The sequence below is a fragment of the Triticum aestivum genome, chromosome 6B (assembly GCF_018294505.1).
Source record: "Triticum aestivum cultivar Chinese Spring chromosome 6B, IWGSC CS RefSeq v2.1, whole genome shotgun sequence".
Classification (NCBI taxonomy): Eukaryota; Viridiplantae; Streptophyta; class Magnoliopsida; order Poales; family Poaceae; genus Triticum; species Triticum aestivum.
Genome location: NC_057810.1, coordinates 128,480,617 through 128,494,877, shown reverse-complemented (window position 1 = coordinate 128,494,877; position 14,261 = coordinate 128,480,617). Strand labels below are relative to the sequence as shown.

The 14,261-nt window shown below is 41.9% G+C and overlaps 1 protein-coding gene across 1 annotated transcript; it reads left to right on the top strand.

The window, feature by feature from the left end:
- Positions 1–9,116: 9,116 nt before the first annotated feature.
- On the top strand, positions 9,117–12,515 carry LOC123136116 (heat stress transcription factor A-5). The gene is made up of 2 exons (XM_044555411.1): positions 9,117–9,498; positions 11,168–12,515. The coding sequence occupies exons 1-2, from the start codon at positions 9,262–9,264 to the stop codon at positions 12,296–12,298; spliced, it is 1,368 nt and encodes a 455-aa protein (XP_044411346.1). The 5' UTR covers positions 9,117–9,261; the 3' UTR covers positions 12,299–12,515.
- Positions 12,516–14,261: the final 1,746 nt, after the last annotated feature.

The window sequence follows — 14,261 nt, the reverse complement described above, 5'->3', positions numbered from 1 at the left end:
CGGTCGTGCCGCATGCTCCTGCCTCCCGTGGTCGGCTGTGATGCCGTGGAGGCCTCACTGCACCCTACTACTCCCACCGTTGGCCAGGCCATCCCTCTACTCACCCCACCCCCTGTTAATCTGCGGCAACGGCAACCTCACACCGCAGCCGAACCAGTGAACACTCGTACTCCTCTTCGCATGGGCATCCACTGCTGCGTCTTCCCCGGCTCCGCGTTGTCCCCTTCCTAGGCCTCGCCGTCGTCCACCACCGTGGTGCTCTCACCGTGGCGTGGTCAATGTGGTCAACAACCGACTTCCATCGGAAGAGTACTGTGCGAGGAGAGGCTGATAGCTGGGTCCACGGCGGCCGCAAGGAAGTGCCTCCTTATTACGCGCAAAATAATTATTCCTCCACCTGATAGCAGGGACCCACTGGACAGGCCACCGTTTTTGCGAAAAAAATGTTTCCCCCCTGACTGCTGGGACCCACCAGCTACACCTTCGCACGCAAGGAAGTGCGTCTGAGTAAAAAAATGATTCGCCCCCTGACTGCTGGGACCCACCAGCTACATTTTCGCACGCAAGGAAGTGCGTCCGAAAAAAAACGATTTGCCCCCCTGACTGCTGGGACCCACCAGCTACATCTTCGCACGCAAGGAAGTGCGTTCGAAAAAAAAAACGATTCGCCCCCCTGACTACTGGGACCCACCATCTACACCTTCGCACGCAAGGAAGTGCGTCCGGGCAAAAAGAATGATTCGCCCCCCTGACTGCTGGGACCCACTAGCTACATCATCGCACGCAAGTAAGTGCCTGACAGTCGGGACCCACTTGGTCGAAGCGTATATAGCGTTGTCATTCTGGTCGCAAACGTGTACATACATACTGGTCGATGTAGAGGCGCGCACGTGTCGTAGTAGAGGCGCGCAAGTAGCATGTACACGTACGTACAACGGCCAGGGTGCAAGAAAGAAAATATGGCCACATACGTACATACGGGCGGGGTCTCGAATGCCTACTCGCGCATACGTACGGCCAGGGCTCATGTACATGGATGGGTCGGAACGGAGAAACAACATCGTCGTCGTGTTCATGGGGAGGCAACGGAATGCGTCGTGTTCATCGGTAGGCAACGGAATGCATGGGAGCCAACCGGCTGGGTCGGAACGGAATGCGTCGTCATGTTCATCGAGAGGGCTTGGACGGAACAAGCAATGGAAACAAGGCCTGGTGTACCGCAAAACGGAGGAAACGGCCTTGTGTTCGACCGACCACATTCGAAACGGGATCCTGTTCATCGGGAGAGGTCTCGCATACCGCAAAATGGAGGAAACGGGCCTCCTACGGTCTAAAGGGGGTCCTGTTGATCGGGAGGGGTGTGGCGTACCGCAAAATGGACGAAACGGACTTGTGTTGGAGCGCTACGGTCGATACGGGGGTCCTGTTGATCGGGAGGGGTGTGGTGTACCGCAAAACGGGACTCCACGGGATACTGTTCATCTCCACCATTGACCTCCTCCAGCCTCCACGGGCTCCTGTTCATCCAGCCTCCACTGGGCGCTACTCCACCGGCTACTGTTCAACCACCCCTCCACGGGCACCCTTCCACCGTCTACTGTTCATCCAGCCCTCCACACCACGGGGTCTTGTTCATCCAGAGGCAACGCCACCGCTCACTGTTCATCCAACCCCCCGCAAAGCTCACTGTTCATCCAGAGAGGCAGCATCGATCGGCTTCAGTTAGCAGCAGTAGAGAAGGAATCGCTCGATCGGGTTCAGTTAACAACCATCGATCGATCGCTCGGGTTCAGTAAGGCATAGCCTGCAGTGCAATTGCTCGGGTTTAGTTAGAGCCCAACGCCTCGCTCGGGTTCAGTTAGAGCCAACGCCGCGCACACACGCGCGTATGTGTATGAGAGAAACGTGCATCGCTCGGCCCCCGACCGCCCACCGTAACTGGGAACTCTCCGAAATTTTCCTCGCCCTCACTTCTACCACGGTTTTTTCCGTCATGGACGACCCAAAGAATGTCATGCAGCTGCGTCTCCGGCCAACCCAGGACGAAAAGCCCATTTTCTGTCATGATTTTTTGTCATAGAAGTAGGATCCCACCACATCTATGATGATACCGGGTTTTTTCACAATTATCGTCATAGAAGTGTCATATGTATGACAGAAAAAAATTCGTTCGGCCCAAAATGTCACGGATGTGTCCTTTTTTGTAGTGGAAGCCCCGCATCGGTAGCTTCATCAACATCGTCATCACGCCATCGTGCTGACGGAACTCTCCCTCGAAGCTTCACTGGATCGTGAGTTCGTGGGAGGTCACCGAGCTGAACGTGTGCAGATCGCGGAGGTGCCGTACGTTCGGTACTAGGATCGGTCGATCGTGAAGATGTACGACTACATCAACCGCATTGTCATAACGCTTCCGCTTACGGTCTATGAGGGTACATGGACGACACTCTCCCCTCTCGTTGCTATGCATCACCATGATCTTGCGTGTGCGTAGGAAATTTTTTAAAATTACTACGTACCCCAATAAAAGATACTTCTTTGAAATATGTCTATACTTTTTGCACGACTTTGTTGACAGTGCACCCGAAACCACTTTCCATGCCATTATTCTCATTTTAAGGGGTACCTGGGCACCCCATATACACTGCCAGATAGGTTGATGGCTGGACGGATTAATACTCGCCGCACCTGTCGCCACGACATGGTTCTCCTCATCAGTTGCCAAACGGTAAGCACTCCTGACAGTAAATTGTCCGCTCTTCTCCGGATGCCAAGCAATAAAATCATTTCTATTCCTTGGAGAGGTTCGGATTTTAATTATCTCACGAACATCCAAGTCCCAGAAATGTTGCCGAAGCCTCTGAACGTCCCATGCTCCATGTTCATCAATAAAATTGGCAACACAATTGAGTCTACAGTTTCTCTTCGGCGTGACAGGCCTGTAATCATGACCCCATGTGATCCAGGGGTCACGCCATGTTTTAATTAGAGAATCATCTCCAACGCGCCAAATAACACTTTTCTTCAGAAGATCCAATCCATAAACAATTCCTTTCCAAACTGCCGACGAGCTGCTCGGAAAGACCATGTCGAGTAGGTGGCCATTAGGTAATATTTTGCCCGGAGTAGACGAGCACATAAGCTGTCTGGGGTGTCCAACAGACGCCAGGCTTGCTTAGCCAACAACGCCTAGTTGAATGCCCTCATATCTCTAAACCCCATACCCCCATAGCCTTGGGTAACATCATTTTTTCCTAGCTAAGCCAAGCCATCTTTTTTTTTCATTCTCCACTCCCCACCAATACCGCCTCATCATTCGGGTTAGATCATCACAGACCGAAGCCGGTAAACGAAATACACTCATAACATAAGTTGGTATAGATTGCGCCATGATCTTTATTAAAAATCCCTTATTTCCAGAAGATAAGTACTGTTCACTCTAGTCTACCAAACTCTTGCTAAGCCTAGCTTGTAACATTTCAAAATGCCCTTTATGCATTCTTTCTTCAGGTACCGGTAGGCCCAAATATTTTGGTTCAAACACATGTTGCGTAACATCCAACGTACTCTTCACCTCTTCCACTACCACAGACAATTATCAGAAAAAAGATGGAACACTTCTCAGGGTTTATAAGTTGACCCGTCGCTAAGGTATAAGTGTTCAACAAGCCTTTGACAATGCTTGCCTGCTGGGCATATGCTTCAAATAGTAACATCGTATCATTCGCAAATAATAGATGAGAAATCATTGGAGCCCCACGACATATAGTAACTCCTCTCAATTCCCCTTCAGTCACTGATTTAGTAATAAGAGCAGACAAGGCATCAACAACAAAAAGGAATAAAAAGGAAGACAACGGGTCACCTTGGTGGAGACCCCTTGAAGGGGTAAATGATTGAAGCAATTTTCCATTAAACTTCACTGAGTATTTAACCAACTTCACACAAGCCATAATCCAATTGATCCATTCCATAGAGAAGCCCCATTTACGTAAAGCTTGCTCCAGAAAGTTCCAATCCACACGATCATATGCTTTTGATAGGTCCAACTTGTAAGCATACACAACATGATTGTGTTTCAAATTTTGCATATAATGTAGACACTTGAAAGCAATTATAGAGTTGTCAGAAATAAGATGTCCTGATATAAAAGCACTCTGATTCTAGAAATCAAATCCGAGAGTAGCGGATGTAAACGGTTAACCAAGCACTTCGAAATAATCTTATAAATAATATCCCTGTGTAAGTGTGTATTTCATCATGAAAAATTACAAACACGTAGTATACATCCATATGTAGGTGTGTACTAGCACATATGCCCGTGCATTGCAACGGGAGAAAGAAAACATTATTGTATCCATCAAAATATTCACCAGCGGGGCACACCAGCCTCTAGATGTTACCACCCAGGGATGGTAGTGGGACAAATGAGGTGGGCTCCTGCCCGATGACGCCCAAAACAGAAGCGCATCAGTGCGGGCGCCGACTAGTTGATGCGGTAGCTAGTGAAGATGTGATGGTATGTTGTGTGCATGCATGCACCTTGTACACGTCCAACACCCGCCCATCTAATGCTCATGGACGATTTCACATGTCTTGGTTATCGATGAGTACTTTCATCGAAAAATAAAAAGGGTCACGATGATTAGCGTGTCGGTCTGTATTTGGATGTCTGGCGGGAGGTACACGGTAGTATCAACATTGACGGCACTGAAGCTTGAGCCAAAGGATATATATAGGCCTTCATTAGAAGATGTCTTCGGACATAGTACTACTTAGCAATCAATCTGATATGGATGGTGTCGATCACATCGCACGCACATGAGATGTTCGTGACAGTGTGAGTCACGGAGGCAAGGACAAATCGGAGATGAATGACGGGGGTCCGACATGTGCTCCATGAACTCTCGGACGTAGAGTTAGTTTTCTACCTTGCCTAGAATTACTTTTCACCTAAAAGTTTTAAATACATTTTTCTTCTGATTTGTAGGCTTTTTTGTAAGTGAGAGCAAGAACAGTTTGACTGCCGAGCGCTTTGATAGTCAAAAGTCAAAACACATCCATAATAGGGATGTGCGGCGCGACTAAAAAACAGCATATATGCTCAACTCGGTGGGCTTGTGGAACGAGCAACTTATTTTTTTGTTAAGAGAACTCTCTTTCACAATAAGACCGTGATGACTATTTCTCTCTCCTACTGATCCTATTTAGGAACGCCTACACGTAGGAAATAGTGGGCTGGCCCAATATTATACCTTAATTTTTATATCTTTTTTTGTTTTTTCCCTTGCTTGCAGCCTGTTTTTTCTTCGGCATTTTTGGTTTTCCTTTTTCCTATTTCATTCTTCCATTTCACTGTTTATTTCTTTGTTTTTTATGATTTCCTTCACTTTTTTTCTTTCACATTTCATAAAAAATTATTTTTCGTTTTTCAACACTTATCTACTTTTTTTACGCATAATGTACATTTTTTATAGATAATGGACATTTTTATTGCATGCGTTTATCATTTTTTTAATACATGGTTAACATATTTTAATATATATTTTATTGTCTATGTTTTTCTTACACAGTGTACATTTGTCTGTATATTCAAACACATTTCTTTATACATGTTTAACATTTTTCAAATAGATAATTATATATTTTTTAAATAAATGTTTGATATCTACTTTTTTTCAACATATGTCTGCATTTTTTAATAGACATTGTACATACTTTTATACTCCCTCCGTCCCAAAATAAGTGATTGAACTTTTTACTAACTTTGTACATGTTTAACATTTTTATAATATATGATTTCATATATACATTTTGATATGTAGTTTTTTCTACATATTGTACATTTTTTGGTGTACATATGAAATATTTGATTATACAGGTTAAAATTTCAGGAAACATATGTTTTGATGTCCACTTTTTTTGTGCACATTGTACAATTTTATATACATATGAAGTATATTTATATATGTTTAAAATTATGTAAATACATGATTAACATTTTCTTCAAATACATTTTTTATCACTATTTTTTTAATGCACATTGTACATTTTTCTTGTACATCAAAACATTTTTATTTCAGATAGATGATTTACGTCTGTTTAAAGTAAGATGAATAATTGAGAAACCTAAAAAGGAAAAAAGAAATATGAGAATAAAAAATATAAGAGAAAAGAAGGAACAGAAAGTACAAACAAAAGTAAAAATATGTGGGACGTCTTCATATTGGGCCAGCCCATGAAAGAAGGCGAGCTACCGCCAGCATCAATAATAGGAGATCTTCCGGGCAAATCCTAAACGGCGCCCGTTGCGCCCGTTTCTTCTATTTCGACAAACGGGCGCACACCCTGTCTCCGCGATGGGCCGGTCCCTCTTCATTTTTTTTCGTTTTCCGAACTTGCTGCAAAAAACGAAGCGACGAGGAATCGAACCCGCGCCACCAGGGTCTTTACAGAATGCGCTAACCAACACAGCAAGCCACCTTCTATGATTATCTAATTCCTCCATCTTCTTTACTACTAACGAGTTTTTCTTTTTTCTTTTTTTCTGTTGTTTTTTCTTTTTGCGTTTTCTTTTTCTTTTTCCTTTTTCCTTTTTCTGCCTTTTTCAGACGAACTTTTTTTCAATATTATGAACTTTATTTCAAATTCGATGAAGTTTTCTTCAAAATCGATGAACTTTTTTCATATTCGGTGAACTTTTCGCAAAATCGATGAACTTTTCTCACCAAATTCCATGAACTTTTTTCAAAATCGATGAACTTTTTTTCAAATTCAATAAACTTTTTTTTGAAAATCAGTGCACTCTTTTAAATTCGATGAACTGTTTTCGAATTGGATGAACTCTTTTCAATATCCAAAATATGTTCAGATTTTTCGAAATTCGTTTGCCTTTTCAGAAAATGTTTTTTGAAATTCCAAATTTTGTTCATGTTTTCGAATTTTGGTCACGTTTCAAAAATACTTTCGAATTTCAATTTTTTATTCACCGTATTGAGGAAAAATGTTCACCATACATTGAAAAAATGTTAATGTGTATAAAAAAATGTTTTATCGTGTATAGAAATTTTGTTCAGCATGCATTCAAAATGAGTTCATCGTATTTAAAAAAAAGTTCTATGTGTATTTGAATATTGTTCACCATACATTGAAAAAATGTTCAGTGTGTATAAAAAAATGTCCATCATTTAGAGAAAGAGAAATTTTGTTCAGCATGCATTCAAAAAAAGTTCAGCATATTTAAAAAAAATGTTCAGTGTTTCTTTGAATAATGTTCACCCTATACTAAGAAAATGTTCAATGTGTATTCTAAATTCCCTGTCCAAAAATTGTTCATAGTACAAAAAAAGTATTCAATTTTCGAAACTTGTTCACTTTTTGGTTTTTGAAAAACATAGTTCACATTTAAAAGAAAAGGAATATTCGAAATTTGTGTACGATATTCGAAACATTTGTTCGCATATTTAAGATTTTTAATTTTTCCAAGAATTAATGGAAAATGTTGAAAAACCCTAGATCTACCATTTGGGTTGGTACTTAAAAACAAACGCCGTTTTTAGGATGTACACAATTAGTATCCCAGCTGGCCAGCTTCGTTAGCATGCAGCGCTATGTCTGGAGTTCGAGTCCCATTGCGATTGTTTTTTCAAATTCGTTGAACTTTTTTTAGATTTGATGAACTTTTCTTAAAAAAGAAGGATGAACGTTTTTTCAATTTGTTGAACTTTTTTAGATTCGATGAACTTTTTTTAAAAAAAGAAGCATGAACGTTTTTTCAAATTCGTTGAACTTTTTTTAGATGCGATGAAATATTTTTAAAAAAGAAGGATGAAATTTTTTCAAATAGATGAACTTTTTTTAATTTACTGAACTTTTCTTAAACATCAATGAACTGTTTTTTTAATTCGTAAACTTTTTTCAAAATTTGATGAAGTGTTTTTAAAATAATTAGGAAATCTAATAAATAGCACTAATTTATTGATTCTTATACATTTCACGTTCGTTGTAGTCACTAGCTGTTACTTGTTGTAGTGGTTAGCAGAATGGTTCCTTCCTTGTAGTTTCAAGGCGTGAGCTCGAGTGACTGTACCTGCAATTTTTTCTGCGAGACATTTTTCCTTCCTCAGCGCGTGGTGGGCCGGCCCATGAGGTGCGGCGTGTAAGCGCCAGCTTCCTGAACCGGCGCTTAAGGCGCCGGTTAGGAGCTCCCGATCTTCCGCCTCACAACCTAAATCATTAGCTTGGCCTGATAGTTGTAAGTGTGTGGCTGTTTCCAGGAGACCTTGGTTCGAGTCCATCTGGGCGCATATTTTTTAATATTTTTAAAACAGACGACAGACGTACCAAATCCTGAGATGACGACGTACAAAACACTTACGAAAAAAAGTGGAGAAACGCTTCTCTCTTTAATATTAGGTAGAGAAGAGTAGAGATTTTGTTTCAGATAATTTTAAGACTTTAAATATTGTTTTCAGAATTCGGTAGCCCATGAGCTATAAAAAGTATAGTAAATAAATAAGTAATTATAAAAAGTATAGTAAATAAATAACGGAATAGATAAATCCCGAAAGTTCGGAATTTAAGCATGTCATACCGAACTTTTTTTATGGTAACTTTACTTGCTGCGAGGTGGCAACTTTAGTTGTTAACGCATGACAACTTTGTTCCAGTTCGATTTTTTGTTAAAAAAATGCCATATTTGTCAACATCGTCTTAACTAAAATTGCCATGAAAAGAGTTCGAATTAGCATGCTCAAATTCCGAACGTTCGGGACTTATTGAGGTCCATAAATAAATGGGATTGCCAAATCATAGTCAACCGAGACTTTACAAGTCTCGGTTGATGCTTTATTCGTGAGATTTATATAAAGACCATGTAAAAATTTAACTTTTTTCTTTCTTCGTTTTTATACTCCCTCCGTCATACTCAGAAGAATAAGTGTCTTGAGCTTAATATAAATTTATGTTAAATCTAATACAAAGTTGAGACACTTATTTTAGGACGGAGGGAATATGATATAGGAACTTTTTTAATCTTTGTTAACTTGAAGAACATTCTAGGACGGGGAGTATGTTCATATCTAGCCACACCGAAAGGAAAAAAAAGAGAGGAAAGAACAAAGCAAACCAAACCCCGATCCACCCGCAACGACCACGACGACTCCCCTTTCCCGGCCATCTCTGGCCCCCTCCCCTCCTCCCCTCCCACCAACCCGAGTAGGCGAGCAGCACCGCAAGCCCCCGAGGCGACACTCCCATCCCATGGAAGGCTCGGGTACGGCCGGCGCCCGCGGCGGTGGGGGCGGCGGGCCGGCGCCGTTCCTGCTGAAGACGTACGAGATGGTGGACGACCCGTCGACGGACGCGGTGGTGTCCTGGAGCGACGCGTCGGACACGAGCTTCGTGGTCTGGAACTCGCCCGAGTTCGCCGCGCGGCTGCTGCCTGCCTACTTCAAGCACAGCAATTTCTCCAGCTTCATCCGGCAGCTCAACACCTACGTACGTAACCCCGTCCCCCCTCTCCCTGAATCTCGACGCGCGCGCCGAGCGACCTCGGTGGATTTCGGGATTCAGATTTGTGCGTGTGCGGGGGATTTATTAGGTGGAGCTGAGCTGCTGCTCCTTTTTTTTGTCAAATTTGGATCTTGGGTGGGTGGCGTAGGTGCTGAAATCTCTGCGCTGCTATGGTGAACTGCTACTTCTTAAGATCATCTAGGATGCTGGTTTTCTTAGCTGGGCTTGATTGCAGTTTAATGCCAAAAAATAGGGCTTGATATGGTGCCAAATTTGTTTGTTTATTGTAACATGTTTATAATTTTGTGCGCTGGGCTGGTCAGACGCTATGTGAATAACTGCATTCTTATCTTAGAACAAAGGGAGTACATTGTAGACCTAATATCTTGATTCGGAAATATTTGTTCAGTAAAATTTTAAGTGTTCATTTTTCCTGTAGTTTTTGCTTGTTTAGCAAGCTCGGTCAGTCAGTGCGATATGATCTGCATTTGTTTTTGTTCAATAGCTTCACTCCCTCTGTTTCACCATAATTGTGGCAGCCCACCATGCACATGAACTGAATCAAAGAGGAATTAATGAAAGATGACCATGCAATCCGGCCACTATTAAATTAACACCCACAACTTAACCCCCTTCCAAAGCTCTAAAGGTTAGGGTTCTCCCGTCCTCATGGGCGGTGTATGCTGTGGTCTAGCTGTTTCTCCGTTTTTCAGTTAGCTTGAGTTGTATCTTGTATGCATGGCCATGCCTGAGTACGTGCGGGATACAGAGTCGTAGGCCGTAGCTTTCGCTTTGGTGGACGTTGTGGTGAGCCACGGTGCTACGTCGTGGGATGGCACGATCAAAATGGTTGGTGGCGCACACACTACCCCACCCTTTCCATTATTTCTGTTGTATTTGGAATGGGAGGAATAGAAGACGGATGTTATGTGTTTGTGTGGTTGGCGTTTGTTGCGATGTTCGGCATGCCGGCGGCGAGAGTGGGCTTGCCCCATATGTGTTTGTGATGTTGGGGAGTGGGTTTCACCCTTGTTGAATCGGTTGTAGCTCAATTTTCCATAATTAACTGGGCAACAATCTTCTTAATTAATGGAACGGGCAAAGCTATTACCTCGCATTTTGGGGAAAAAAGTAGGGGTAGAGAGTGAAAACATTGCACTAACTACACTCCTGATCCACTCCATGGATAAATGTTGTGAAACAGAGACTTTTTAGATAAAAGGTGTGTGCCCGACTATAGATAAAGCCGCCAAGCAACGGTCAAAGATAATTACAGTGAGGATAATTACCAATTTTGTTAGAGGCGGCTTTGTTATCCTCTTGCTAAGACCTCTGAGATCTTGGAGGTGGTATTATTTTGGTTGTTGTAAACACTGGCCATTTGAACTATCATTTCCTGCTGTATTAGACCGACCTACAAATGTTTGTAGCGAAAGACGGTCTTTTCTTAACACAAACAGAAGTGCAGAAAATGATTCCTCACCATCTTCTCTGTTTGCAGCTTGCTGTATTTTGGGGGTTACATTTACCAGAGAGAATTTGTTGACATGCAAGTAGTGTTTAAAATTTCTGCAATGTTTTGCTTGTTGATGTTTGATCAGGTCCAAAATTTCACTAAACCATCTGACCCTTTGAAAAACCATCAATGTTGCAGGGATTCCGTAAAATAGATCCAGAGCGATGGGAATTCGGTAACGAGTACTTTGTCAAGGGGCAGAAACACCTGCTGAAGAACATCTACAGGCGGAAGCCTATCCACAGCCACAGTCATCAACCAGGTGCGCTGCCTGATAACGAGCGTTCATTCTTCGAAGACGAGATCGACCGGCTTGCACGAGAGAAAGCAAACCTACAGGCTGAGCTCTGGAAGTCCAAGCAGCAGGAGTCCGGAACCATGTTCCAGATTGAAGCCCTGGAGCGACGAGCGGTCGACATGGAGCAGCGGCAAGGCAAGATGATCGCCTTCCTGCAGCAGGCCAGCAAGAACCCTCACTTTGTCGGTAAGCTTGTCAAGATGGCAGAGGCATCCTCGATGTTCGCAGACGCTTTGCACAAGAAGAGAAGGCTATCCGGGTTAGACTACGCCGTCGAGGCCACGGAAACGGCTAGCTTCTGCGATGACCATAGCCCCACTTCCAGGCAAGAAACGGGCAACCTTCTGAACCAGCACTTCTCCGATAAGCTCAAGTTGGGGCTCTGCTCCGCGGCGGCAGAGAGCAACCTCGTCACCCTGAGCACCCAAAGCTCGCACGAAGACAACTGTAGCCCGCATGGCAGGCATCCTCCAGGGCATGAAGGAATGGGGACAGGACGCCTTCCTCTGGTACCACAGATGATGGAGCTCTCCGATACCGGGACGTCCATCTGCCCCTCCAAGAGCTCGTTCTTCACGCCGGCTGTAAACGACGAAGGGCTGTCGCCGTGCCATCTGAGCCTAACTCTAGCGTCGTGCTCGATGGATGTCGACAGAGGTCAAGCGTCCAATGCAGACGGGAGCACCACCGTCGACGAGGGAAGCGACAACCCACCGGAGGCCACCACAGCTGCCATGGGCGTTAACCAGAAGGCATCAGTCGATGCCGGCACAGCGGAAGCACTGAGGCCACGAGAGGATATGCGGGTGGCCACCGAGCCGGCAGCTCCTGTCAAGGCGAATGACAACTTCTGGGAACAGTTTTTGACGGAGAGGCCGGGAGACGCGAGCTCTGGCCCGAGGGATCCTTCCATGGACAAGGAGCAAACGGAAAGGGGGGAGAAGGATGACACGGAACAGCTGAAACTCTGAATTTTTCTTCGAGCGCTACCAATTTCGAGGAAGTGAGACATACAGGAAAGCTGCTGTTGTAATCAGGATGACATCAATTAATGGGTGTGTGATTACGCACAGCATGGGACGTGTGTGTAACTGTAAATATTGTTATATTTATTAGGAAAAAGTCCAAAACAAACCTTAAAGTTGTAGAGGAAATCTAAATCAAACCCTGAATTTTGAATCCTGAAAATTGGCACTCGGAACTTGTAATCCCAGTCTATTTTGGACCCTCGACCTGTTTGGCACACTGGGAATATAATCCTATATATATAATTGTTCAGAAGTTAAAAAAATGTACCTGTTCTCTATTTTTGGCACAAATTCAATTTTTGCGTTTTGAAAAAATGTTTGGATTTTGAAATCCTATTTGCATTTTAGAAAATTGTTTGTGATTTCAAAATAATCACATTTGTCAAAAAATGCTCCGAATTCGGATTTTCAAAATTGTGTAGCATTTTTTAAAATAATGTTTTTGGAATTCCGTAAATAATGTTTTTAAAAAATCAAACCCTGAATTTTGAATCCTGAAAATTGGCACTCGGAACTTATAATCTCAGTCTATTTTGGACCCTAGACCTGTTTGGCACATTGGGAATATAATCCTATATATATAATTGTTCAGAAGTTAAAAAAATGTACCTGTTCTCTATTTTTGGCACAAATTCAATTTTTGCATTTTGAAAAAATGTTTGGATTTTGAAATTCTATTCGCATTTTAGAAAATTGTTTGTGATTTCAAAAAAAATCATATTTGTCAAAAAATGCTCCGAATTCGGATTTTCAAAATTGTGTAGCATTTTTTAAAATAATGTTTTTGGAATTCCGTAAATAATGTTTTTAAAAAATCAAACCCTGAATTTTGAATCCTGAAAATTGGCACTCGGAACTTGTAATCCCAGTCTATTTTGGACCCTCGACCTGTTTGGCACACTGGGAATATAATCCTATATATATAATTGTTCAGAAGTTAAAAAAATGTACCTGTTCTCTATTTTTGGCACAAATTCAATTTTTGCGTTTTGAAAAAATGTTTGGATTTTGAAATCCTATTCGCATTTTAGAAAATTGTTTGTGATTTCAAAATAATCACATTTGTCAAAAAAATGCTCCGAATTCGAATTTTCAAAATTGTGTAGAATTTTTTAAAATAATGTTTTTGGAATTCCGTAAATAATGTTTTTAAAAAATCAAACCCTGAATTTTGAATCCTGAAAATTGGCACGAGGAAATTATAATCCCAGTCTATTTTGGACCCTAGACCTGTTTGGCACACTGGGAATATAATCCTATATATATAATTGTTCAGAAGTTAAAAAAATGTACCTGTTCTCTATTTTTGGCACAAATTCAATTTTTGCGTTTTGAAAAAATGTTTGGATTTTGAAATTCTATTCGCATTTTAGAAAATTGTTTGTGATTTCAAAAAAATCATATTTGTCAAAAAATGCTCCGAATTCGGATTTTCAAAATTGTGTAGCATTTTTTAAAATAATGTTTTTGGAATTCCGTAAATATTGTTTTTAAAAAATCAAACCCTGAATTTTGAATCCTGAAAATTGGCACTCGGAACTTGTAATCCCAGTCTATTTTGGACCCTAGACCTGTTTGGCACACTGGGAATATAATCCTATATATATAATTGTTCAGAAGTTAAAAAAATGTACCTGTTCTCTATTTTTGGCACAAATTCAATTTTTGCGTTTTGAAAAAATGTTTGGATTTTGAAATCCTATTCGCATTTTAGAAAATTGTTTGTGATTTCAAAATAATCACATTTGTCAAAAAATGCTCCGAATTCGGATTTTCAAAATTGTGTAGCATTTTTTAAAATAATGTTTTTGGAATTCCGTAAATAATGTTTTTAAAAAATCAAACCCTGAATTTTGAATCCTGAAAATTGGCACTCGGAACTTGTAATCCCAGTCTATTTGGCACA